General features: G+C 45.6%; 1 protein-coding gene across 3 annotated transcripts in view; it reads right to left on the bottom strand.

Annotated features, from left to right (window-relative positions):
• LOC104689758 (metalloprotease TIKI1) overlaps nt 1-19390 on the bottom strand; it is an 80561-nt gene extending 61171 nt beyond the window's left edge. For 2 of the 3 annotated variants that reach the window (XM_039567549.1, XM_039567548.1), the window contains exons 1-2: nt 19166-19390; nt 10770-11330 (exon numbers count right to left, since the gene is read on the bottom strand). In XM_039567549.1, coding sequence (XP_039423483.1) covers nt 10770-11330; nt 19166-19288 — 684 coding nt within the window. In that variant the 5' untranslated portion in view covers nt 19289-19390. Of the gene's footprint in view, nt 1-10769; nt 11331-18709; nt 18845-19165 lie in introns of those variants that run through there. The other variant, XM_010400056.3, reaches the window with a different exon arrangement.
• Between the last annotated feature and the right edge of the window lie 6782 nt (nt 19391-26172).

The following is a 26172-nucleotide window of genomic DNA, read 5'->3' on the forward strand; positions in this document are numbered from 1 at the left end:
GTGGCCTACACTGAATCAGGGGAACTGAGGACTGTAGTGTCAATACCAGAATCCTCAACAACACTGTGCTAGGATACATCCAGCAGCACACCAGTGCAGGGCTGGAGCTCTCCCGCTAGTTTAGAGCATCTTTATACAACATGTTCCTTGAGAAACCCAAACGCTTCCTCTGAGCTTGGAGGAAGCTCTTCAAAATGCTGAAAGATGACAGAAGAGCAAAGCCAAGGAACTGTATGATGCCATCCTGTTCTGACTTGTCTCAAGCAGAAGTGAAAAAAGGCTTGCATGGGCTCCCCACTCAGCCAAGTGGAGCACAACACAAAACTCATGTCCTTGGTGGGGCAGGATTGCTCATCCTGTGTGACATCCCAATGAGCCAACAAGTGCCACTTCTGAAAAGCGGAGGGGCTAACTCTACATTGGGGCACTCTCAAGACAGCAACAAGGCACGATATTCTCCCCAGAAACCATGTGTCAGTGGGGCTTCTCCCTACAGCTATTACAAGTGGTCAGTGTGACCATACCTCAGCATCAGACATACTCAGCAAAGGCAGACAGAACCTTAGCTGTTACCTTGGAGAGAATGAGATGGCTGGATCAAGCAGCACCTGGAAGCACCGATTTATTTGCAGCAAATTCAGCCAGATGTGATGCATAGTTGCAAGCCCAGTTAATTTGAGATTTGACAGCCTGATGGTCCTAAAATACGTATATTTTTCCCACATGGTGCTGTTTGGGGAACATGGAGGGAGTGGGACACACTGATAAATTATGAGTAATCCACATAGAAATGAAGGGTTTGAGTGAGTAAGATGCAAATCAGTCTCTAACACTATGTCTTGCTAATGAACACAACTCAAAAAGCAAAACAGGTCACACACCACCACATAAAATCTGCAATTAAAAAAACTATTACTTGCTAGAACATTCTTGTAATGCATTTACCAGACTTGACTTCACAGAAGTCAGGTCAGTGTATCTATTTTTGTCAAAGATTAATCTGAGTTCTGTCTGAGGCTAGCAATCCTGCCCATCTTGTTAAGAACAAAGAGACTGAGAAATGCACAAGGCCAGCTACCTAAGTCTTCCCTCAAATAGTTACAGGACAAGATTGGCTTCACAGTTAATTGCGGACTAAACACCGTTACACATTTCATCTTAATTGACAGCACTGTTCTCCAGATCCATGGATAAACCTTCCTAAACCTCTCCCTGGTTTCAGACTACACAGCCAACTGCTCCCCACATTGTCTGTTCACGTGTGACCGCTGCATGCTCAAGAAAGGCAAGTCTTGTGAAATGGGAGAACATGTGGGTATTTGAAAGCTCCAGCAGGGACACTGCCAAGCTTGGTTCTGCTGACCCATTCCATATCAGTTTCCAAGCACAGCTCATACATTTTGGGAATAAGCTTTCCACATCTGCCCAGTGGAGCAGAAGCCCACAACCTACAGACCAACTCTTCCACTCGCACCTGCCCTCAATTCAGGCTGTCAGGGATGAGGGACACCTTGAGCCAGAGAGGGCACTTGGGACATGTATGTGATGTCCTGGTGTGACTATCCTTCATCCACCTGTCTAATCCCTTTGAAACTGTTTACGCACCTTGGTGTCCGAATATCTTTCATCCAGGCATGCTGGAAATGGATGATGTCTGGTGTGGATGTGCGTATACCTGTGTCGCGGGTTCGGTTTGTAACCGGGCGGAAACACCAATTTAGTGTAGTGGTTTGGTCCAAAATACTCATTACTGTTTATCTTCTGTGAGATAAGAATTAGGAGAAATGCAAAGCAGGCACCAAACTTGAAAGAATATGAAGAAGTTTATTAACAGACCTAAAAGAAGGAAAAAAAAAATTATACCACCTTCAGAACTCTCCTCCTCCCCCTACCTTCCTCCCTTTGCCCACTGACAATGTAAAAATACAACCCTTAAGATGTTCAGTCTGTTTACCACTTCCATAATAACCTTGTTCAGTCCATTTAGAAAGAGAAGTCTCTTCTTGCTCGTGCTATGAAAACAGTATCACAACGAGACAGCCGCCCACTTGCAAATATTGTTCAGTCCATTTAGGAAGAGGAGTCTCTCTGCCTGCATGTGAGTCCCTTCCCCCGACTTGCAGCTTTTCCCGCAACTGCTTTCGAGGGTCCACTCTTGAAGTTTTTTGGGGTACAATTTTTAAGGTTGAGCCATTCAGAAACAAAAAAACAGAAGCCCTTCTCCTTCCCTGGGAGCAAAGGGTCTTCCTCATCTTCATCTTTAGGACTATCTCTGGGAGCATCTCTAGGAACTGAGGTTTTCTCCTTTCCCATTTGGAGCAAAAGTCCTCATCTGGTCCATCTCTAGGGACTGAGGTTTTCTCCTTTCCCGTTTGGAGCAAAAGTCTTCATCTGGTTCATCTCTCCCTGTCCAAACTTCTAATGAAATTACAGCTGCGTCAGCATCTGCCTATCTCAGCGCAGGTGCTTTTGCTCACGAGTTGAACACTCCATCCCCCATATCTTCGTGAAATTACAACGGGATACTCTGATCTATCATAGCTTCACAACAGAATTTCACCTTTAAGCATCTCCTCTCTCTCTTCCCTCAGGTTTTCAGCTCTTCACAGCACTAAAAGGGTTAATCTCACCTCGGCCTTGCAGCTTTGCAGCTGGAATTTTTCTTATCACAGTGGAGAGGGGGGAGAGCCCAGCCGCTCCGGCTGCCCACGGCAAGGCAGTGGGGGGAGTTCCACGGCTGGAACCGGTCCATCGACTCCAGGATGGCTGTGGCCCAGCCCAGCCTGGCCCAAGCAGGGCCTGGGCCGGGCCCACTGGCCCCCACACGGGCCCCGCAGCCACCTGTCCCAGCGCCGGAAACGAGAGAGAGCTTGGAGGGGGAGTTTGCCTATTCTTAAATGTGGATCACAGAGGTGATCACAACTTTAAGTGGCTTAGAGAATTGTCCATATTCAAACTGGCCAGCTGATAGGTTCTATCAGGTCCCAGAGGAAACTGTAAGCACCCCTTAGCAAGGACATCCCTTCTGGGACTATGCTTGCTAACCTATGACAACCTGCTAAGCTTGCTGGATGATAAGAATTTTATTAAGGAACCCAATCTTCTCTCTCTTAGAAAAAAAAGAACTGTTCCTACTCTTTCATTTTTGCCTTAGGTCAGAAAAAGAAACAATCATCTTCAAAACTATGTTCAGCCTCATCCTACTTGCAAATCAATCTTTCAAATTATCTAATAAAAGCCTTCATGAATATTATTGCAAATAATTATAGGATATAGAAATTTTAAGTCAACAAGTATAATGGAAACCATACCCGTTCCAAAAACCTTGATAGTGTTTTGCAAGTTTTCTGTGTTAAAGACAACAGCATCAATGAATAGTTTTCTCAAGAGACTGTATGGCAGTAGGAATTTAGAGAAACACAAAACCAACACCTCATGTACTAAAGACATGGGAAACAGAAACAATACTTAGAAGACCTAAAAATGTAAATACAGATGAGAAAGAAGATGTAAATTGGCTTCCAAGTTCACCTTGATCAGGGAGCAGTCAGGGACTGCACCAACAACAACAGTAACACTCTTTATTTCCTTGGGAAGCCGTGTGAGTAAAAAGGACTTTGCCAGCCGCAAGCATGAGTGCTCAGAAAACCACTGTGCCTGAAAGAACCACAGCCGAACACAGATGCATAAACGAGGGAAGATGAGGACAGTGACAATACCACTGCACCAAGCATGACTGCCATGTCACAAGACAGATGCTGCTAGGCCTGGGAAGAGCTGAGTCAACATTTAACACATAGAAATGTGCACTGCTGGGACAGGCTCAACAAATAGAACATTAAAGGACAAACTGATTACAGCTGTTCACACAAGTACTAAGAGTTAATAGCAGAGGCTCTTCAGTGGAATACAAGCCCTCACAAAATCTAACAGATGAAAACTAAAGCTGGGCTTCATTTTTGTTCTGAATTTGTTGATGAAAACTAAAAATCAGTCTTCAGAACCACGGCCATGAGTCAAACGCTGTCAGTTGGGATGCAGGAGCCAACATGGATCCCCATGGATCTTGCAATCCAGTCTGGGCCAGAAGAACCATCTCACCAGTACTGGACAGGAGTGTGACAGGACTGCAGTACAGTTCTTAGGTGGGAAAGGAAGCTGTCTTCTACAACTTCTGCAGGCATGTGCCTTTAAGTTGTCCAGACTGGTTGCAACCTTTTTGTCCAAGGGAAAAGCTGGCAGCTGCATTCCCATACTTTGGGTTCTGTAATGGCAATAAGAAGTGAGCCCTTGGGATCAGGCATCCAACAGAGCCACAGCATCAGAGCACCATGATCCATCACTGTAATTCTGTGTCAATACTGAGAACCTGCCGACTAAAGCTTCGCACAGGGGCACCCAACTGCCTGAACAGCTGAGTAAGCCAAGGCCACATCTCTGCCCTGCTCCACACCCCTTCCTTTTGGCTGAGCTGTTCCAAAAACCATTCAGCTCAGAGCTTCTGTGTGCTACCTTGAGTGGCCACCGATGCCTGGCAACCCTCAGCCTGCTGACAGGGCTGTGCTCCTCTGCAGCAAGTGTCCTCACCCAAAGCTGGAGGATCTCAAGCATCACACAGAGCACCGCCAACCAGCCCACCAGTCTAGCACTACTTGTCAGAGGACAGCAGGATAACCCAGTCACAAGTGCTCTCAGAGCAGTGCATACATTTCATTGCCCAGCCCTTGCTCACTGAGTAAAAAGGAAAGTGCACTGGCATGCTCACACTGTAAAACTGGGAGCCACACACAGGCAAGAAGCCATCCATGGGAGCAGCAAGGACAGAAGAAGCCATGTTTGCAACCTGACATCTTCTGTTTCTGCTGTGTAATATGCCAAGCTAAGGGCAATTTTAATGGGAAAATCCAGCCAGCTGATAGGCATATAGAGTGCAAGTGCAAGGAGCAACATTCCCAGTTTGGGATTTCAAAGCCCTACCACAGAGTCCAGGCTGTTTGAAACAAACTCCCCACCATTCTGAAGGCCACTTTTACTTTCACTGAGGGAAGAACACTGAAATGGCCAAGCAGTTAAAAATATCTTAATTAAACTGTAATTATTTCAATAGAAATGAGAAGTCTTAGTTATTTTGGTTCCCACCAGCCAACCCATTCCCCCATCCCTGATGTCTACATGTGGAGGCTACAGGTTTGTTTACACACAAACTGAAACCAAAACCAAATCTAGGTCACAGACTCCAGCAGCCAAAGATGCAAATAGGATCAATCAGTTGTTCCAGCCCCAGTTCATGAGCACAAACCCCTGATGTTCCCATCACCTGAAGAGAGAAGGCTGGTCCTAACAAATAAGTCTTGAAATTACACCCTCGGGGCAGCAGATGCAATCATGTTATGCAAGCAGTGTCCCATCCAACTTGTTTAGCAATAAAAAGCTCTGCTCCTCTGTCAGCTCCTTCATCAAGCAACTGCTCTGTGCTTTGCTTCAATTTGGACCTAAACTACAGAATCTAATCTACTCTTTGCAGACCTTGCACTATGTGCCTTTCCTTGCTTTTTCTTTCTTTGAGATTCTCCATTACTGTCATTGTCGAAGATGAGCCTGAACCAAGGTCCTGTGAATGGAAACACTGCCAGATCCAGCCTCATCATCCCAGAAGTTAAAGACAACTACTGTAACTGACCAACCAAGTATAGCAAAACACCCTTTATAGGAACGAGAAGAATAGCTCAAATCTCAGCACTTTCATATTGTATCCTTTGTGCCTAATTTCAAGCCATCACTTCTCACTTCCTTAGAATGGGAAAAAAAACAGACCACCCAACAACCCATGTAACATATGTAAAGCCATGGAGTCTTTGCTTTCTTCTTTCCCCACAAATACAGGCTTTTCCTAAATAACAATTTTATACAAGGGCTTCTCAAGGGTGGCCCTTTCGCCCAAGTGCGCACACATACTAAGCAGCAAAAATGATGTTGCTGCTTAACATGTGTGTGCACTTGGGCGAAAGGGCCAAATGACAGAAGGGCTGTGTTTGTTAAGCAGGAGTCTATAGTTCTCACAGTCATGTTAGTGATCCAGAACCCGGAAGTTCTGGGAGCCATCCAGAGAAAAGCAAGAATCTCTCAGCACTTTGTAGCTTGCAGAGGTTGTTTTTTGAGTAGAAACATAAACAAATAATGTCCTAATTAATACAAAATGATCAATGTAGAAAACTTTGCTTCATTTCCTATCTGCAATGAGCTATATGAGGGACTGGCTGAAAGATGCAAATAACAACACTTTCAAGTGCTCAGTCCCAGATTCAGAGCCAGGATTTCATAAGCAGTCAGCCCTTAGTGGCTCCCTGACTCCTACTGCAGCTTTGAAGACTACTTCTGAATATGTAGCAATGTATTCTGATGCTCAGGTAGGACGAATGCTGAGACAAGGTATGACCACAGGAAAGCCATGTGGGGAAACAATTCTCAGATCAGGAACAGGTAATAGAACCTTCTACCAAGTGTGCCAGTATCAGAGAAGTCAAACTGGCCAGAGTCTTGGCTAGGAAGTGGTGATGGCAGGACAGTGTTTACACACTTAACCATGGGTCCACACAAAGGGCAGACGTAAGTCTAAACTACTTGTGCTCAAGCTGAGACCAGTTTGTGAGGAATACAGCCTGGACACCACCTTAGCGTATCAAAGCAAGTGCCTGGCACAGTACAGGCCATCACCTGCTCATCTTCTGAGCCAGTACTAAACTGATGTTCATGATACTACTGAAGCCAACAGCAAAGCTGTTTAGGGCTGGAGCACTAATGCCCCCAACACAGCAAACATGCAGAACTGGAGAAGAACAGCTGGGAGGGACTGACTCCATGCTGGAAGTCAGCAGTGGCAGATTGTACGTAGCTACAAAGCCCAGACGCAGCTAGGAATGAGACCTGCATGCAGGGCAGTGCAACAAGAGAGGCAATACCCATCAAAGACAGTGGACTGGGAGAACAAGTCTGGAAGACAAACTAGGATGGAAACAGCACGAAAGAGGAAAAATAAACACCATGGCCCTGGCCATGGAGACAAACTAATGTTGCCGTACTCATAAAGTTGCACAGAACTTGGAACAAGAGACAGGGATTGACAAGGCAGTAAAGTATTTCACAGATTGTGTACACAACATTGTGTACTGAACAGAAATGATACTTTTATGATTTAGCAATGTGGGCAGCCAGCCTGAGCTGAGCAAAAACGGAGAGATTTGGCAGGTAAAATAAGAGAGCCATAAACCAAAAGTCTTTGGTAAAAAAAGCCAAAGAAAAAAGAGTCCCTTGACAGGCAGTGTTGGCTGTTGTACGTGCGGAGGTTTTGGGGTTTTTTTCCATTTTTTACTGTTCTCTCTTCACAAGGAGAAGGAAGTTGCTAACTGGGGTTTGTCTGCACTTTGCAGTTACTGCGCATTGTGCAACCCCAGGGAGACAACAATACACTGTGCCAGACCTTCACCTGCAATAACATACACTAACAAGGTCAACAGAATGGATCAAAAGAGGGACCTAGCTACTAACAATGTATGGATTGAAGTGGCTTGGGAGTCCACCTCACCAGGCAGTACAGTCATTTTGGATGTGAAACAAAGAGCAAACCCTATGCAGAAACAAACTGAAAACACTGAACTTGCTTCTCTGCTAAGTAATTTCTCTGTAATTCTGCCATAAGAAAATAAGCGTCTCTCTAGACAACATCCAGAGGGACCTGGACAAGCTTGATAAGTGGGCCCATGGGAATCTCATGCAGTTTAATTAGACCAAGTGCCAGGTGTTGCACCTGGGTCAGGACAATGCCCAGTATCAATCCAGGCTCAGGATGGACAGATAAACAGAGAGCAGCCCTGTGAGAAGGCCTTGGGGGTGCTGGGGGATGAGAGGATGGACATGACCCAGCCATGGGCACTCACAGCCCAGAGAGCCAAACGTGTCCTGGGCTGCATCCAAAGCAGCGTGGGCAGCAGGGGAGGGAGGGGATTCTGCCCCTCTGCTCTGCTCTGGTGAGACCCCACCTGGAACACTGCATCCAGCTCTGGGGTCCCAGCACAGGAAGGACAGGGACCTGTTGGAGTGAGTCCAGAGGAGGCCACCAAGATGGATTAGAATAAAGGAGCACCTCTCCTATAAGAAAAGGCTGAGAGAATTGGGATTGTTCAGCCTGGAAAAGAGAAGACTTTGGGGTGACCTATAACACACCTTCCAGTATGGGAAGGAAGCCTACAAGAAAGACTTTTTACAAGGACATGTAGTGACAGGACAAGGGAGAATGGCTCCAACGTGAAAGTGAGTAGGTTTAGATTAGATATTAGGAAGAAATTCTTTACTGTGACAGTGGTAAGGCACTGGCACAGGTGAAACCATGGATGCCCCATCCCTGGAAGAGTTCGAGGTCAGGTTGGATGGGGCTCTGACCAACCTGGTCTAGTGAAAGCTGTCCCCGCCTATGGCAGAGGGGATGGAACTAGGTGATCTTTGAGGTCCCTTCCAATTCAGGCCATTCTGTGATTCTATGATATTTCTTGTACAGTATTAGACCATTCCTCATGCTTTTTGTTCTGCTTTCCCCAACAGAAGTTTCGAAGTTATGCCTGTATGTTCGCTTGTTTGAAAAGCAGTCACAGAAGTGGCCCAACACTGGGGGTTTCTGGACAGCAGCACACCAAAGAAAATAATTTTCAAAGAGCCTATTTCAAACCCTTTGTTTGGTTTATATTAAACATGCAATTAACTCTACTGCCTGAACAAACTGACAAGAAAGCTCAGAAATTAAAGACTTACAGAATAGTTCACAAGTCAGTTTCTGAAACAGCCATGAAATTGGCTTAGAAGAATAAAAATCATCTGCCTCTGGTTATCCTTTTCCTTGAGCTGCCTGTATTGGAAATCTAGCAGTGGGCAGAAGTAGAGGTGTGAATTTGCAGTGCAGTAGCTGTTCCAGACCTGCTCCCTCAAGGGACAGTGCTCTCCTTCCCCTCTAAGCATGCAGGCATGGGAGGAGCTGCAGCCTGCATGATGCACATGCACATCTCCACTCACCATGGGGCAACCATGGGCTGTCATTTTCCTAACCAGAGGCAAGTTTCTCCTGCAGTTCTTGTCTCTCTGGCCTTCTCAGAAGGCTGGGCAATTCTGAACATTGCAGCTCTGTGTCCCTTGCCCATGCAGCTTCTTGGATCATTTGGTATTTATCCCATCTGCAAAACAGCAGTGCTCTTCGAAGAAAGCTGTGAAGGCCTAGAGTCAACATTTGCAGGAGCTTAGCCAGGGACATGATTTGCAATCAACATTTCTCAGTCTCCCTACCACTTTCTTACAAGGCAGCGGAGAAAAATTCTCATACCCCCCCCCCTCCACTTCTATGATGATAACGTATAGGGGCAATATCAGCAAAACTAAAATGTGGGCAGTAATGTTTATAAATCCTCAACCAGGTACAAGGTGGAAAAGAAGGGACTTCCCAGCCTATTCCCAGGTCAGCTGTGAGCTAACAGCAGCAGCATAAAGATTCAAAGCACAGTGTTAAGCAAAAGACTGGAGATGTAAATGAGGTTGCCCAGCTCCAAACAATGGAAGAGAAAAGTGCAGAAGCCCTGCCTGCATTTAAGGACTGCTCAACTGCAGGACTGCAGCCTGGGTTGATGTGCTATTCCCCCCACCAACGCTCTCTGGGGTAGCAGCACTTCAGACATTTGTCCTGAGCTGCTGTCCCTGCCCTTGCTGTGCTGCACTCCCCTTCTGCTCTTTCCCTTCCAAACTCTGCACCAGTGACAGGACAGGCTTCACAATGCAGGGGAAAGGGTCAGGCATCAGTCAAAATTCCCCAGCCCTATGACTAAAGGTCCTCCCACCTTCTGCTACAGGGCATGCTGCAAAACATAGTCTCACCTATTTCTAAACAAATGCCTCTTCCACTCCCCAAACTAGCATCTCCCTGCAGTGAAGGTACCCCATGTCAGGGAGCAACATTATGCCTGTGATCCCACTGGGCAGAGACAACAACAGACACTGCTGCCTGGTGTACTTCGTTCAGAGAGGAGCACCTCATCCAACACACAGACAACACAGAGGTCATTTGGCAGCATGAACAACAGTGCTGAACTCCAGCAGGTCTGCAAACACAGAGGCACTTGCGTAAGGGCCTGTACTGGTCTGTGAAGCTCCCTGCAGAACGCTGTGCTGTGCTGACCCTCACCTGGTAACAAAGGAAGGGAAAAAGACCCCCAAAAATCAAACAAAAATACTTCTCCCAGCATGGAGGATGGGCCCCTGTTTCTGAGGGCATTAAGATATCCATTGTGATACTTTTCCAATCAGCACTTACTTCTCAGCACTACTCACAGCACCTGTGCTTGCCCCAAGTAATCACTTCTTTCTTTTTAACTTGCTATTACAAAACCAAGTTTGGATGTTGAGCGCCAGCCTGTCCTGGGCTCCTGCGGGGGGGCCCAGTCAGGGAGAGAGAGCACCTGTCCAAAGGTCTGGTGCTTCTGAGGGTGGAACATGCCCACGGCTGCCCAAGGAAGAGAACAGGGGTCTCCCCAGGCCATGCCTAAATGAATTCATCTCTGTCCTGATCTCCTGTGCTAGCAAATTGTCCTGAGGATGTAGGCAAAGGCACGGGCTGCAGGGAGCAGACACAAGTCTCTGGGTACAAAGAACTTACCCCGCGCCCCAGCCCTTGCTGTTGCTGCTGAGATATCCACCTGAGCAGCCAGCCTGGCACCCTGCACAGCACTCTGCCTCACCTGGGAGAAGTTCAGCCCATTGAGTGGGTGGCACTGCTCTTCTACTTTCTCCACAGCACCCGTTTGCTTCCTCAGCCGCTCCGCTTCCTGGGCCAGGAACAGATCCAGGACGGGTACACCTCGTGACTTGATGTCTACCTCAGTCAGAGAGTTCACCATCAGCATCACCCAGACCGGCCTCTTCCGCTCCCAGTTGCCAGCAATGGCGTTGAAGAGGTAGTCTGCATACAGCCCTTTGCCCCGCTGGTCTGGGGTCATCCAGGATGGCATCATGAGCTTGACATACTCCAGGTGCCGCTTCAGACGGTGGTAGATGTCACGGGGCAGCACATCTTGGAGATTCTTCCCCTGTGGCAGGAGTTGGCAGCTGGTGAGAGCTGAGATGGTGTAGGGATCAGTGAGGTCCAGCTCAAAGTACACGATGTGGCTCTGCTGGAAGGCTTTCTTGGAGTTCTCTGGGATGAAATCCCAAACACGTGTGTATGGGACATGGATGGTGCCAAAGAAATAAGATGGGGGATCTCTCTTGATTGTCCACAGGAAGGAGTTCAGCTCATTTTGCTGGGAGAGAGGGAGACACAGCTGAGTAAGTACACACTTTTACACCAGGCCACTGCAGCAGAGGGCTTAAGGAAAACATGGTGCCAAGCCAGCAGGTCACCTGGCTCAGCAGCTTGCCAGCATGGACTTTACCTAAAGTGACTTTGCTCACACAAAGTCCTCTTTGACCATTGTTTTTTTCAGGTCTTGAGGTAAAAATTCAATTTTTGCTAATAAAAACATAAGAAGATTGGGTTTCTCCTCCTGAAAGGTAACACCGTGTCTTCTCAACAGTAATACCACCTGATACATCACCTGGGTATTTACCAAAAGCATCAGCAGAGCACAGCCCTAGCACACCATGATCCAGGCATGACACTTACCCAACTTCTGCTTTTTCTCAAGTCAAAAATTGGCATCACTTTGCTGAAGCAAAGCAGGACAGCACGATTTCTATCACTTTCACCTCTCACTTCAGCACAGCAATGCAAATCAAAGAAACTGCTGTGACAGTTAGAAGGTGGCATAGCATGATGGGTGAAGTTTCCTTGTGGAGTATGCTGGTTTTGGTTGGGGTGGAGTTCATTTTCTTCACAGTGGCTGGTATAGGGCAGCATTTTGGATTCATACTGAAAACAGCACTGGTAATATAGAAATGTTTTTGTTATTGCTGAGCAGTGCTTGCACAGAGCCAAGGCCTTTTCTCATGTTGTATGACTGCCAGCAAGGATGCTGAGGGAGCACAAGATACTGCGAGGGGATACAGCCAGGACAGCTGACCCTAACTGACCAAAGCAATATTCCATACTATATGGCATCATGCTCAGCATAAAAAGCCAGGGAGGGCAAAGAGAGAGAACAGGGGACATTCAGAATGATGGGATTTGTCTTCTCAAGTCACTGCTATGCATGATGGAGCTCTGTTTTCCTGGAGATGGCTGAACATCTGCCTGTCCATGGGCAGTGGTGATTGAATTCCTTGTTTTGCTTTGCTTGTATGCGCGACTTTTGCTTTAGCTATTAAACTGTCATTATCTGAACCCAAGACTTTTCCCACTTTTACCCTTCCAGTGCTCTCTCACATCCCATGGAATGGAGGTTTAATGAGTGTGGTGCTTGGCTGACACCAAGAAAATGAGTAACACAAAACACGGCTGGCAGACAGACTTGCTGGAGCAGGTCGAAATAAAGTTTTGCACATGGCAGAGAGACACAGTCAAGACCCCTCACAGCCCAGTACTCTTTCTTGAGTAGCAGAGAAGAGCATGCAATACCTTGGAAAATAAGGGAAAAAATTCTGCAGGCCAAACTTGTCCTGTGGTTTCATGGTATACACTTGTAAACACTGAGGAAGAAAAAAAGCTGCTTTTTTTAAATTAGCTTTAAAATCTCTCAAAACCCACAGCCATCTGAAAGACAGAATCATATTTAAATTTGTTCTGCTGGAAAACGTACCTCACTGCATCACCTGGGATACCTCAACACAGGGTTGTGGTGCTCCCACAGGACAGAAGAGCAGATGGGACAATACAGATCCTGCTTGAATCCTTCCAACTCACTTTATACCAGCAGCAGACACAGCCTTCATCACCCACAGCACCCACTGCTGCAGCAGTACTTACTGGAGCAATGGACACAAACGGTGTCTGTCTGCACAGACAGGAAGAGGTAGCCTTTGCATGTCTAAGTAAGAGAACAAGCTTCCAGATGCACTCAAACATCTGGTCAGTCTTGAGCCAGCAGATAACTGTAACCTCAGCACTGAGGCTAACTGTGCATGTGTGCTGATCTAAGAAGCCTGCCTGACTGCCAAATGCAGAACAGGCTGCTTGGAGGATTTTACTGGAAGCACATTGCCCGTAAATTTCTGACACTGAAGACTCAGGGTCATAAAGGTTAATCTTAAAGAGTGCTCTGCAATGGCTCATCCCAGACAACCTTCTCCAGCAGCTCTGCACATCAAAACCAGGCCACAGATCAGGCAGCGCCTCAGCAAAGCGCTACCACCAGTCCACTTTACCTGCATGGACTACAGAATATAGAATATCCTGAGCCGAAAGTACCACACGGGGATCACTGAAGTCTGACTCCTGGAGCTGCACAGGAGAGCCCCAAGAATTGCACCACGTGCCCAAGAGCATTGCACAAACCAGCTATATTCCAAAGGGCTCTTCAAACTGTTCTGCAGCATATCAAGAGTCTGAAGGATACTTCAGACCCTGGCCAACACCATTCTACAACTCCATATCCTATAGGACAGTCCTGGAATGCCTGAATTACAGAACATAAAAATTCTCCTGAAGACCATAGGAAGAAGAGAGAACAAACATGAAGAGCACCAGGAGGTACAAAAGATACAGGGCAACAGGTGAATAAAAATCTAACATAGACTTGTGAAGAATACTCAAGAATGAATATGTGAAGTAAAACAAGAGGGAAAATGAGACAGGGTTCTTCCCTGACATCAGTCAGAAGGGGAAAATGAAAGGACATGCCACTATGGTGAGAAATGAACTGGAAGTAGTGGTCAGGCAGCAAGGAGGAAGGACCAGAAGTGCTGCTTTGCATCTACTGCAAGTATAAAGAGAGGAGGCGCCTGGGACAGGCATGAGGTTAGGAGGTCAATACTCCTTCTCTTCATGCAAGTCTGATCATGTATGTGGGAGTGCACAAAACCACCTATGACTGCAAGGAATTGTACAGAACAAGTGGTCACCAGCCAGCTTAAAATTTCAATTCAGCTCCTCAGTAAACCCAGCAAGAAGGCTCAAGCCCTGATGACTGGTACCAGGCTTTAATGTGATCATCAGCGCTGCTCTGGACTACTGCACACAGCACAGCTAGAAAGGCTTTTGGCATTATACTCTTTTTTTGTTCTTTTTTCTCTGCTCATCCCCCCAACTTTCATAATCAGATACTGAAAGCAGAGTAATGCTGCCAGCTACCACTGGAAATAAAGCAGGCCATCAGGCACAGAGTACATAAAGACTTTCTTTAAAGACCACAGACAGAAGAAAGCAGGCTGAGACATAGCAAAAATTTTCACACAGTCCTCGATATACATGTTCCAAAGCAGAGCCGCTGAGCACTCTTGCTGGCACTTGCATGTCAAAAGGAGTAGTCAGGAACTTGGGAAATCACCCCAAGCACCATTCAGACCTTCTTTCACAGAAAGCTTGGAGCCAGCATGAGAGGACAGAGAAAGCTCAGTTTCCCACCGACTGGAAACTCCGTGGACCCTGCGGAATCAGTTTCCGGGTACCAGCACTTGTTATCACCAAGTGATGGCACAAGGGATGCTTGCAAAGCTCACTCTCCCTCTAAAAACGTGGCACTACAGCTGCTCCAGACATGCTAGTGCCTCACACTCCTTTGGCATCTCCTTTATCTTCAGAAGGGGAGCCTGGAGTCCAGCACTGCTCTGCCTCCATGCCAGACCCCTGCAAGCAGCCTGTTACCACTCTGTGTGAGAGGGGAAAGGGCGAAGCCCTGGGTGTGCCTGAGCAGGTCTGTCTTCCCCTGCTGCACCTCTGGGCACTCTCACCTCCCTGGCAACCTCCTGGAGCTCTCGTGTGTCTCAATACAGCTTCAGAGAGGGAAAAGCAAGGACATCATTTCACCCCAATACCATAAAAGGGAAGCTGTTAAACAGTGCTCTAGGTGGCCATGAAACAGCTCAGGAGTAGTGCCAAGGCTTGTTCAGCATCACACTATACACCATCACTGTGGCACATCACTTCCCTAAGAGCATGCAGTAGATAGAAGTGCTACAACTCCATTTTCCTTTGCAGTAGGATCCTTTAACACAGCTGTTGCAACAAAAAAAAAAGTGTTTTAAAACAAACAAGTTACAGTCAAAATGCTGTCCTGGAGGCTTATGGCAGCTGGGCTGTACAGCTTGAGGAATTTCAGTTCCAGCAGCGTTAACAACAAGAAGGTTCATGAACAGATCAACATGCATAGATGCATATTTGTGTCTCCACTTTAAAATTACTCAATGCACCATCACAGGAAAAAACCCTGAGCAAGGAGAAAGAGCAGCAGTCTCAGAAGAGAACACAGGCCTCCCAACTTGCTGCCACACCAAAGTCCGCGGAATCATCAGATCCAGGTATTTCTGAATGCTCATCACTATGGCATGGTGCCTTCTCCTCTGCCTTACCTCCCCAGGTGAAAAAGCTGACACTGTCACAGAGAACACACTGGAACTTGCAGGATCCACTCCCTAACACAGGACTTGGAAAGCCTCCTTCTTAGCGAAGGCTGCACAGGGGACGAACTCCACTGTCCACTGAGGTGCAATGGGGAAACATAAGGACAGACAACATGAGAGGACAACAGTGTCAGCCATTGCAAAAATTCTGGAAAAGCATGGTGCACATTGAGGGTATTTCGCTGGGAGCTGAGGTTCCTTCTTTTTGATTAAAAAATCCCAAGCCTCAGATTTTGTTCGTTTTAACAAGCCCCAACATCTTGCTTTTCCAGCCCTATTTATAGAAACATTACAGGATGCAACCTGTAGTCTTCAAACACACAAATACTACTGCATTTGTCAGATATCATGCACCACTTCAAGCAAGGCAGCAATGATTCTTCTGGAAAAGAAATGCCAAAGTAGATCAGAGAAAGCATAATTTTTTTTTTTTTTCAGAGAAACTAGCTCAAATTGGGCTGAATGATGTACTAACGAGTAAAATTGGCAAACATCCAAAAAACAATTCAGAAAAACACCAGGAGGAACAAAGAATTCATCTAGAGACAGTACTCCAAACATGTAGAAGAGCATGGGAGTATAAAAAACTACACAAAAATGTAAATATGGACAGTTGTGATAACATGGGAAATGAAGGCTCAGAAGGCTCAGAAGGAAAGAAAACTGTGGTCCAGAGACTGAGGAACTGGATGGGAACTCCAGACATGGACAACCTACACTTGCTCTGCTTCCTTCTACATGAGTTCTACTTCCTTCCATCTTCTGTCTCATCTATGTAGACTACACATTTCAAAGCGCAAAGTTTCTAACTCACTGTGCAGGGAGGTGCCCTCTGTAGCTTCACTGTCTTTCAGGAGCTCTAACACTCACCACTTGGCCTCACAGCTACACCTTCCAAATCTCAGCCCAGAACTGCACTATTTCTCAACCCACAGTATTCTCGTGCCTTATTTTTTTTGCTTGCTACAGAAGCCAAAGCATGTGGCATGCAGTATTTCACCCAGGCAGGCAGCACTATTACCCTCCCTATATGGCTTTCTCCCTCTCTCTTATCTGTCCTGGTGTCATATCTTGCCATGTTTCTTTATACCTAATCGAGGCAAAGATTTTATTCACCATGTTATGTGCCCATGCAACGATGGTAATGCACACAAAAATGCCAGCCACATTTTTAATATTATTTCTCTTGAGCTTTTGCCCACCGGCATTACTGTCACACTCAAACTCAGCTTAAGACTTAAAGCAGAACTTGCTTGGGGATAAACACTGCACAGGCTACAGCTACTAAAAAAAACACATCCAATGTGCCAGAAATTAAAAATAAAGTTTTTAACTAAAAAGCCACAGGTTAAGAACAGACAAATGACTTGCTCTGCTGAAGGGCGTATATGGAGAAAATTAGCCATATAAATTAATTGGCCCTCTATCAGGAACAACACATAATAAAATACTAACCAACTACAAGCATTCCACAATTAATCCCTGAATTCTGGCTTTGATTTTTCCTAATACACTCCAATGTTAAGCAAAAAGAAAGCAGTACCAGACCACATTATTTAGTATCTGGAACACAAGCCAAAAAGGATTCCAGCATACTTCATCTTAAATTAATTGTTTTCTATGTCTTTTTTTTTTTCTAGAATGATGAGGCACATTGTTGGTTGTAGCTTTAAGTATAATTTGGAGTGATGATGAGAAAGCCCTCAGAAGTATTGTAGGTTCATTCCTTAAAATAGCAATTTCTCTCTTTCAGGCAACAACACACACATTTCTTTCATGGCAGAGACCTAGGCAACCTGACAAAAAGAAGAAAGATCTAAGAGAGGCAAGAAAAGGAATCCTAAAAAGAACTAAACTGAATTAAAAAGCCATCCGTGGTGATGCAGAAACAAGATGGTGTATTTTTCCTAAGGAGTTGATGTAAATATTCATAAGGATAAACTCAACAGCTTTGTAAATAAGGCAGACGATGCCATTTCTAGACAGTGTGGTTACTACCACTGTCCTAATGACCCTAGGAAACGGCCTGCCAATTCCAGAGCTACAGGTGGTCTCACATTTTAATGACAGAGTCATCAGCAGATAATGACCTATCATTAACACATTTCACCTCCAGTCTTGCTAGTAACTGGCAGAAGTCCACTCAATTGTTCCTGAGAAAAACTTCGTGCATGTCCCACCCAACCTGTGAAGTTACCCATTTCCACAAGTATGACTTATGCTCAGGCTCTCAGGAGCTGTCCTCTTTCTCCTTGCTCTCACTAGCTCCTTGCAGTAGTTTCATACCAGCCCACAGGCTTTTGCACCTCATGCCCTCAAGGAGAAGGAGCACTCACTCCAAAGGCTTGACCTGGCTTTATGGCAGGGTCACAGCTGGCCACCTACAAATCCAGTTGACAAACTGGTTCCAAGCAAATTGTAAAAACACCGTCCCTCAAGGTAGGGCTAAGCTCTGTTTAACACAAACTCAGGAAGACACCTCCAGTGAAGCACATGTAGCTTGGCATAATGGCTGATTCCATAATGCCCTAGATCCTAGAAGATATCCTGGGGAACCAGCATGCTCCTAGAGGCAGGAAGGCCCCAAGACCAAGGGCTATGTGTAAGGTGCATGAGCAGGTGAGAGAGAGGAGTGAAGTCATAGTGCAGACCTTCTTCAGTTGCAAAACTTTCTCACACCTACCCTGCAGTGAGCCTGCTGTGGCTTTGGCACCTCCCCAGTGCAGCAGGTCTGCACTTACTTCTAAGGGCTTCCAGCTTCCTTAAGGGCTGTGCTGGTGGAGTTAACCCTGCCTGGGAGGGAAGCTGAAGTGGTGGCACACATATCCCAGAAGCATGTCAGGTCCAAGTAGATGCCAAGAGACAGCACAGATGGCCTGTTAATACAAAGTCAGTTTAAGAAGGCTTTTCCTACATGATTTTTGGTACTTTTATCTCAAAAGCTTCAACGACTTTTTCTGATTTTTCACAGAAATGACAGACACCCTCTGCACATGCTTCACACTGGCCGTAACATCACCCCTTTCTTGCAGCAGGGATCCTCTGCTGTGCCAACCACCCACCGGAGCTAAGTCAGCGCCTGCTGCTCCTGGCTACTGCAGTCAAGCTGCTAAGTTTAGGAGACGAGCAAAACCTAAATAATGCGTAACCGCGTTTTCACTCCAAATGGCCATTTGCTGCTCCGAACCTGTTCCAGCATGCTCGGCGTTCTGCAGTGGGACTAGGCGGTACCCTTGCGTGGGACGGTGGCTGCAACTCAGTCCCGGCCAGTCTGCTTTCTGGCGACCGGTGCAGCTCCTACTCAGCGCAGGCAAAAGATCCCGCTGGGACTCACCCCGGGGTCTTCCTCTCCCGGCACGCTCTTCCGTCAGCACCCAGGGATGGGTGCACGGTCCCAGCACCCTGCGCACAGTCCCGGGTAGCCAGGGTGCTGCTCCCGAGCGCCTGCCGCCCGAGCTCCGCGCACCGCGCCCGCCTGACAGAGATTGAGCCGCGGATGAGCCCCGCACACCGCCCCCTCCCGTCACCGCACCCCGAGGGGACCAGACCCGCGCCCCCGCGCTGCCGGCAGGGCGGGGCGGACGGCAGCGCACCCCGGGCAGGAGGGCACCCCGGGCAGGAGGGCACCCCGGGCGGCACTTACCTTTCTGCGGAGCGGGCAGGCGGCGGCGCGGCCGTGCCGGGCTGTGGCCAGCAGGAGGAGGGAGCCCTGCAGCAGCAGCAGCAGCAGCAGCAGCAGGAGGCAGAGCCCGCCGGGGCGCACCATCCCCGCGCTGCGCGCAGCCTGCGGAGCGCGGCCCCCTGCGGTTTCTGTTTTGCCCCCACACCTTTCCCTGCTTCCGCACCTCCCGTTTTACTTTTTTTTTTTTTTATTTGACTTCTTTTGTTGTTTTTTTTTTTTTGTTTTGTTTTTTTTTTCTTTTCCTCTCCCTGGTTTGGTTTTGGTTTTTTTTTTTTTTTTTTTGGCCGTCCGACTCAATCCCAGAGCCCTCGCAGGAGCGGCCCGGTCCCCCGGCCAACCCCTGCAGTCGCTGCCCCCTCCTCTTAAAAGGTCCCCTGCGGGGCGGGGGGAGGAAGGGGAGGGCGCGGGGCCCGTCGCACCGGGGGCGGGCGATGGGGCGGCAGCGGGGGGGTCCCTCAGCCGCTGGCCGGGCAGTGCCACGCAGGGACCTCGCCTGGCCCCGAGGGGCTGGGGCGGCCGCGCCCCCCATCCCGCAGCTGTCCGCGAACCCGCAGGGAGCGCAGCACCCGGCTCTGCCCGCCCTGGGCCTGCCCGCCTGTCTGTGCCCTTCCTGCTGCTCTCTTCAAGTGAATATAAAATGGAAGATTGTGATTCTTCACAAGCCTTTTTATTGTACGTCGGCTTTAACTATTTTGATTCCTTGTTTCATGGGTGGCCATTCCAAAGTTGTGTGTCCACTGTGCTTTGCACAAGCAGTGTTCACAGCATCACCGAATATTCAGAGTTGGAAGGTCCACAAGGACCATTGAGTCCAGCTCTTCAGTGAATGGCCTATACAGGGACCGACCCTGTGACCGTGGTGTTACTAGTACAATGATTTAAGTGTGATCCTTGTGTATCATTGTCTCTAATAGTGAAATTCAGCCGTTCGTGCCAAGGAAGCTAGTATTTAAATCCTCACAAAAGTACAACTTGCTGTTACGCACAGTCTTAAAAGTACTGAGAAAAGCCAGAAATACACCAGGTTTTAATCCAGAGCAGATGAAAAGAATGAGCTTTCATAGGTCTCAAAATACTCAGTAAGCTTCTCCTGATAATTTTATTATGGCATGTGTCATTAATCCACATATAGCAAAACTGTTAGCACTTTCAAGGCTTACGCTGAGTAAACCTTTAAAGATAGAATGCTAACAATCTGTGGCCGACTAAGGTGTGCGGTGCTATTGTATGGAACACTCCCTCCTGCATTATCCCTACTTGTTTTAATTAAGTACTTCCCAACAAAAAAAGCCAAAATCTATTGAAGCCTTAAGTAAAAAGACAGTAGAGGTCCAATGAAAGGGAAAAGTCATGCTACTGTACGAAGCAGTATCTGTTTAAGTAGAAGAATAAGGTGTTGCCTTTATGCAGTTCATTGTCCATGAAGAATTTTTCCATCTTTTCTCAGTATTATTATATATAATAATACATGTTATCTATTAATATAGTATATATTAGTAATATACACTATGATATTAGCAATATATATTAATATATTAACCATATATGCTATTCAGTAATAGTATTTTTTTTTTTTTTACCTTAGTAGTGACCATTATGCTCACTGTCCTGTGGGCATGAATGAGGTTTCTTCTGATTTGGTTGGTTTATTTTTTTTAATTGCTGGTGGTCCTGACCTACCCTTGGGCTTAGTGCAGAGAATGAACAAAGATGGTCTTAAAAGATCACTATAATTTCTTTATTAATGTGGACCATTCCTTCCAAAGCTGTGTACGTGAAAATACAACGCGCAAAGCAACACAAGGCAGTGTTTCTGGCTCTTTGCAGACTAAGTCACTGTCTTTTTAGCTTTGCCACATTCTTACTTCTAAACACATCTTCTTCTACCCCAGAGATCCAGATATCTGTCCCCAAGGTTAAATTCTGGTTCAGGGCAAATGGCAGACTTCCCATCAGCTCAAAGAAAGAAAAGATTACTTTACTTTTGTCTGTTTTTGTGTTGCAAATTATCTGCGTCCAGAGGATAGTAGGCAGAGCCAGAACCCTTAATTGTTTTGCCTTCTTTTATGTGCATTACTGTATTTCTGAATATTGTGGATTTTGATGAGGAGGATTATACTGGGGTAATATATGAAGTGCATCTTCTTTTGTCAGGTCATGCCAACAATTTAGAGCAAAGAGCATTATATGACCAAGGATATGGCATTTATGCAATGAATAGTAGTTGTTGTCCCTAACTATTTTAATTATTATTCTCCTTTTTTACACCAGGGAAAAATAGTACTAGCATTTTGCCAGCGATGCAGGTACTTCTATAACAATCAGAGCAAGAAGTGCAGACGGTACCACTTTCTTCATCATTCTCCCCCTGCAAAATGGAACCCTGATTCAACACTGGGGCTTCAAATAGTGGCTTTTCCCACCAGTCACGGAAGTTAGGCAGCTTTTCCAAACATCACTCTTAGCAGCCCAGTGTAAAACATAGCAACAACATTTCCTTTGCCCTGGAATGCAGTAAGCCAGACATACATTTGATCATATGTATGTCTGGGCATGAAAGCCAGATAGCATTCATACAATACCCTGATCAACCTATAGAGAATAAGAATAATTTTTTCATAGCAGAAAGATGTGCCAGAACTGATAAGGTACCTTCTGTGTGACCATTTGGTTTGCTTTTTGTTTTAAAGTAGCAAAATACATAACAGTGCTTTTTGAAACACAGCTTGGAGGCCTACAGGCAATGCAGATTAACATGCTGCTTGGACTTATTTTTGAATTGGTGGGAAATGCATTCTTTGTGGTGAATCGCTAATGAAAAATAGGGAATGAGAAAAGACAAAGGCAGTGTCTTAAAGAGACTTGCAAAGTAATTTTTACTTGCACTGTGACATTTTAGTAGAAAGCCACACCCTAACTCTATTAGCAGAAACCTAAGAGATAAACCCAACTTTTTTATTTAATAAATTTCTTTCTGTAGAACGGCCAGGATTTGTTTATTGCTGTCCTTTGCAAAATTATTTCAATAGGACTTCAAAATGGCCTTACATCTAAGCATGTGCTTAGGAGCATTGTACAGAAAGGGTAAACAAGCACACACTTAAATGCTTTTCTGGATCAGAGCCTTAGACCACAGACAATCTGTGGCCCGAGTTGTCTAATTGGTACTTAATTCAAGGTAACTGAAGGAGCTGTGTCTCTTACAGCAGCAGAGTTTGAGCAGCTAGTTGAAGCAGCTGTCACACACAGGCAGTTGCTCACACTCATATCCCAAGCTTTAGGTTTGCCTACAGGTGGGGCCAAGAGGTGTCGTGGGCTGTGTGTATAAACAGGCTATATATTTCCCGCTCCCTCCCCCCCCCATGCTTAACTTCAGTCAGTTTCCCAGGCCATAAGAGCATTTATGTGGAAATTGCTGAGAGGCTGTCAGAGGCACAAGTCTCCTCAAGTGGGTGTTACTGGTGATAGATCTGCAGAGCATCACAGTCCAAAACTCCTGCACGTGCTAACTGAGATGGCACGCATCCATGTGTACATGGGACACAGCACACACATGCCTGAGAGACCTCCAGATTATGCATGTGCGTTTGTTACCTAACATTAACCTGCAGTGGGAAAGAAAGCCACCTCATACAGCCAAACACAGTGAACCTTGAGTGAAAGAAGCTGCCACAGAAGAGGTTTGCACAGAGTTCAGGAGAGAATTATATTCACAGTCCTTTAACAGGCAGGTCAGCTCTGATTCACCCACTATTGAACATGAATTCAAAATAGATTTTAAAGACCATGAAAATCAAGCATGAGTATTTCTCACCATTTAAAATTATGAAACATATCATAAAGCACATAATAAAGCAGCAAAGGAGCTTTCTTCATCAAGTTGAGAGAAAGTACTCCATCTGCATTTGAAAGGAAGTTTGCTTAGAAGGATTGATGTGGACTTCAGAGATTCATGAACACAGAATCCCAATTATGCCTCCAGATAAAAAAAGGTTAGTGAACTTTGTAGTATGTTACTGTATGAAAGTGTTAGGTCAGCTGGAAGGGAAATATGGGGAATATATTACAAAGTGAAGTGGTTACATATAATTACCAAGCATAGTTAGCCAAAAGCCAAAAATATAAAGAGAAAAGAGTGGAATTCTGTTCTCCAAACGCAGCTCAATAATAGTAATCTCAATTTGAATGGAGAGAGAAAGCTAAACAAAAATAAATCTCTTAGACTTTGAAAGGAGGTGAAGAGAAAGTACATGACCATAACAGGGAGCTCTGAATTGTGCTAGGCCCCAGCACTTTTGAAATAAAGGAGAGGATCATTTGAAGCCAGGCTGGAAGGAGTTAAATGACAGTTTACAAACCACTTTCCCCAATCTGAAAGTATTTTTATAAGATTGCAATCAGAACCCAAACTATTTAAAATGTGAGAATAAAGTGCTAACAAAACAGTAAAAAGTAGTTGTATGTTAGTTAGTAATTCATAATGTTAGGAGGAAAAGAATGCAAAGGATTGTAAAAATGAATGTGATTAATGCATAATGTTATTAAATTCAGTAAACAGGGATTTAGTCCCTCTCTCTCTGTGGGAACTGTAGCCCCACTGCTCGCCTATATGTGGCTCTCAGCCCTACTGGCAGAAAAACAGTTGCTTAGGCCTTGGAAAGGAGGGATGCAACAATCCCTCTTCTCTTTGCATTTCTTTCTCAAGCCCTTCACTGGGTTGGAGGAAAGATGCAGGAGGAATCAGTCCTGAAAACTCGGGTGAACCCTAGTCCTGTGTACATAAGCATCCATCTGGGAAGCAGCTGGTAAGACTGGGCCCCTCAGGAAGGCTCCAAAATTTGTAAAACCTTTAGCTTACATAGGTGTATTTCTGATGTCTTCTAGGAAATATCAGGACAGCTTTGTTCTGGAACAACTGAAGGAAATCTAAGCCATGTAGATGTGCATTGAATTCAGTTAATCAATTAAATTAGCTTTTTTTTTCAGGATGTCTTTTGGGGAGAAAAGCTATCCTCATTTTTAGCAACTGTAATTAAGGATTTTCCACAAAGAGGAGAGGAGTTTTCCAAGAGACAACACTTATTTTCTCCTGGTTTTGTAACTTGCTCTAAAAAATATGAGCAAGCATGTCAGAGTTGAAGACACAATGTAAGCAACATTAACTTGTTACAAAATGTCTTAACAGCATGTAAGGTGCCTTTTTTTTTTTTTTTTTTTTTTTAAACCAGATAAATACACGATGAATGCTCCCTGAATTTACTAAGGCAGTAACAGAGCCACAGAGTGCATCATGAGAGTGAAGCTCCAGCACAAGGGAAACTATTTTTGGGGGTTTTTCAGGATACTGACTTCAGTGGGGTGGAATTTTTCCTTGGGGTGGTGAAGGTCAGATCAGACATTTGTGGCACCACAGAACTCCCATGTGTTTTCCAACCCCTTCAGACCTGCCTTCTGAGAAGCACTTGAATGTGTCCTTGCTCGCAGCGAACCGCTGCTTATCCTGCTGGTTATTTGCTATACAGACTCACACAGCTAATCGCCATCCCTGCCTCAAGCATTTAAAGCTCAGATCTTGTGAAGATTTACATAGACAGTTTGCTTAACTATCTGTAAAATGTCCCAGGAAAATTAAAGAAACTGCATACTGAGAAAGTTCCATGCAATTCTGGATTAGCCTTGAGCTCTCTCAAGAGACCGCATAGCTGGATATGAGCCTGTCAGTGATTATCCTTTACTTGACTGTAAAGATTCTTGTTTCTTGTCAGCCCATCAAGTGTAGCAGAGCTGAAATTAAGTTTTTATGCTAGCTCTATTTTCATGGGCAATTTTCTTTTAGTCAGCACTTGCTTTGCTTTCTGTTAAATGGGAATTTTCTTTCTCCCCACTAAATACTGAAGAAAATGCTTACAGCTCTTCATCAGGATTAAAGAAGATAAATTTAAAAGAGCCAATAAATGTGCTTTCTGCTTATTCCAAGAAATGGCATAACTCTAGCTTGACAGTTCTTAATGCTGAATTTATTTGCTGGAATAGCATTTTGGGGTGGGGAGGGGAGTAATAACTGCCTTTAGTCACAGCCCTTGCACCTCACTTTGCCAAGCAGGTGATCTTGAGGAGCTGAAACATTGTCCAAACCTTATCAGGCACCATGAACATTTCTGCTGGAAGTGCAGTGTAACTTTCTTAGCCAGCCTGGATCTGATTTGCAGTCTCTCCACAGACAGCTCTGTCCAGGATTTCAGTGACCACAGGATTACTCCCTAAATCCCGTGTTAAAGATGTGCTACAAAGATAGGCCAAATTACCTTCTCTGCACCCACTATGGTAACATGAAACAAACTTTTTCATCATTGTGGTGTCTTTCAAGTAAGTGAGTTGCCAGGGACATGAAAGCAGCAGGACCATGTTCCTCCAAACCAGGAGGGTTCTTGGAAGCACACTTGAAGCAGATGGACAGTACCACACCTGAAACAGATCTCCACTGGAGGCTGAAATCTGGTCAAACACTCTGTTGTGCAGAAAACAAACCCAAACCAGAACAAGCAAAGGAAGCTGAACCTGCATTGGTCTACGTATTTAATACTGAATACATGCAAAAACATTTAGGAAGGAAGTTCCTGGGGAGACAGTCCTTTCCTAAGGATATCTCGTCACCATGTGAAGATTAAAGACCTGGTACTGAGCCATATGTACCAAACCATTAGCAAGACAACCCATTCTTTCCCAGACCCTAGGCGCATGCACTGAAGCTTCTCCACCCTGTTCATTTGCCTTCCAACTGTGGACAGGACTCCTACTTAATAACCATGACTTTCCGCAACTATTTTAATCCACAACCTCATTTTTTAAGCTTCAGAGGCATTTGCTAGAATTAGCTTTGACATTTCATGAAGCCTTCATTAAATGCTTCATGAGGCCTTCTAAATCTAGTCTTTCTTCACAAACAGGGACATTTAACCCATCGCTAG

This window comes from Corvus cornix, chromosome Z (assembly GCF_000738735.6).
Source record: "Corvus cornix cornix isolate S_Up_H32 chromosome Z, ASM73873v5, whole genome shotgun sequence".
Lineage (NCBI taxonomy): Eukaryota > Metazoa > Chordata > Aves > Passeriformes > Corvidae > Corvus > Corvus cornix.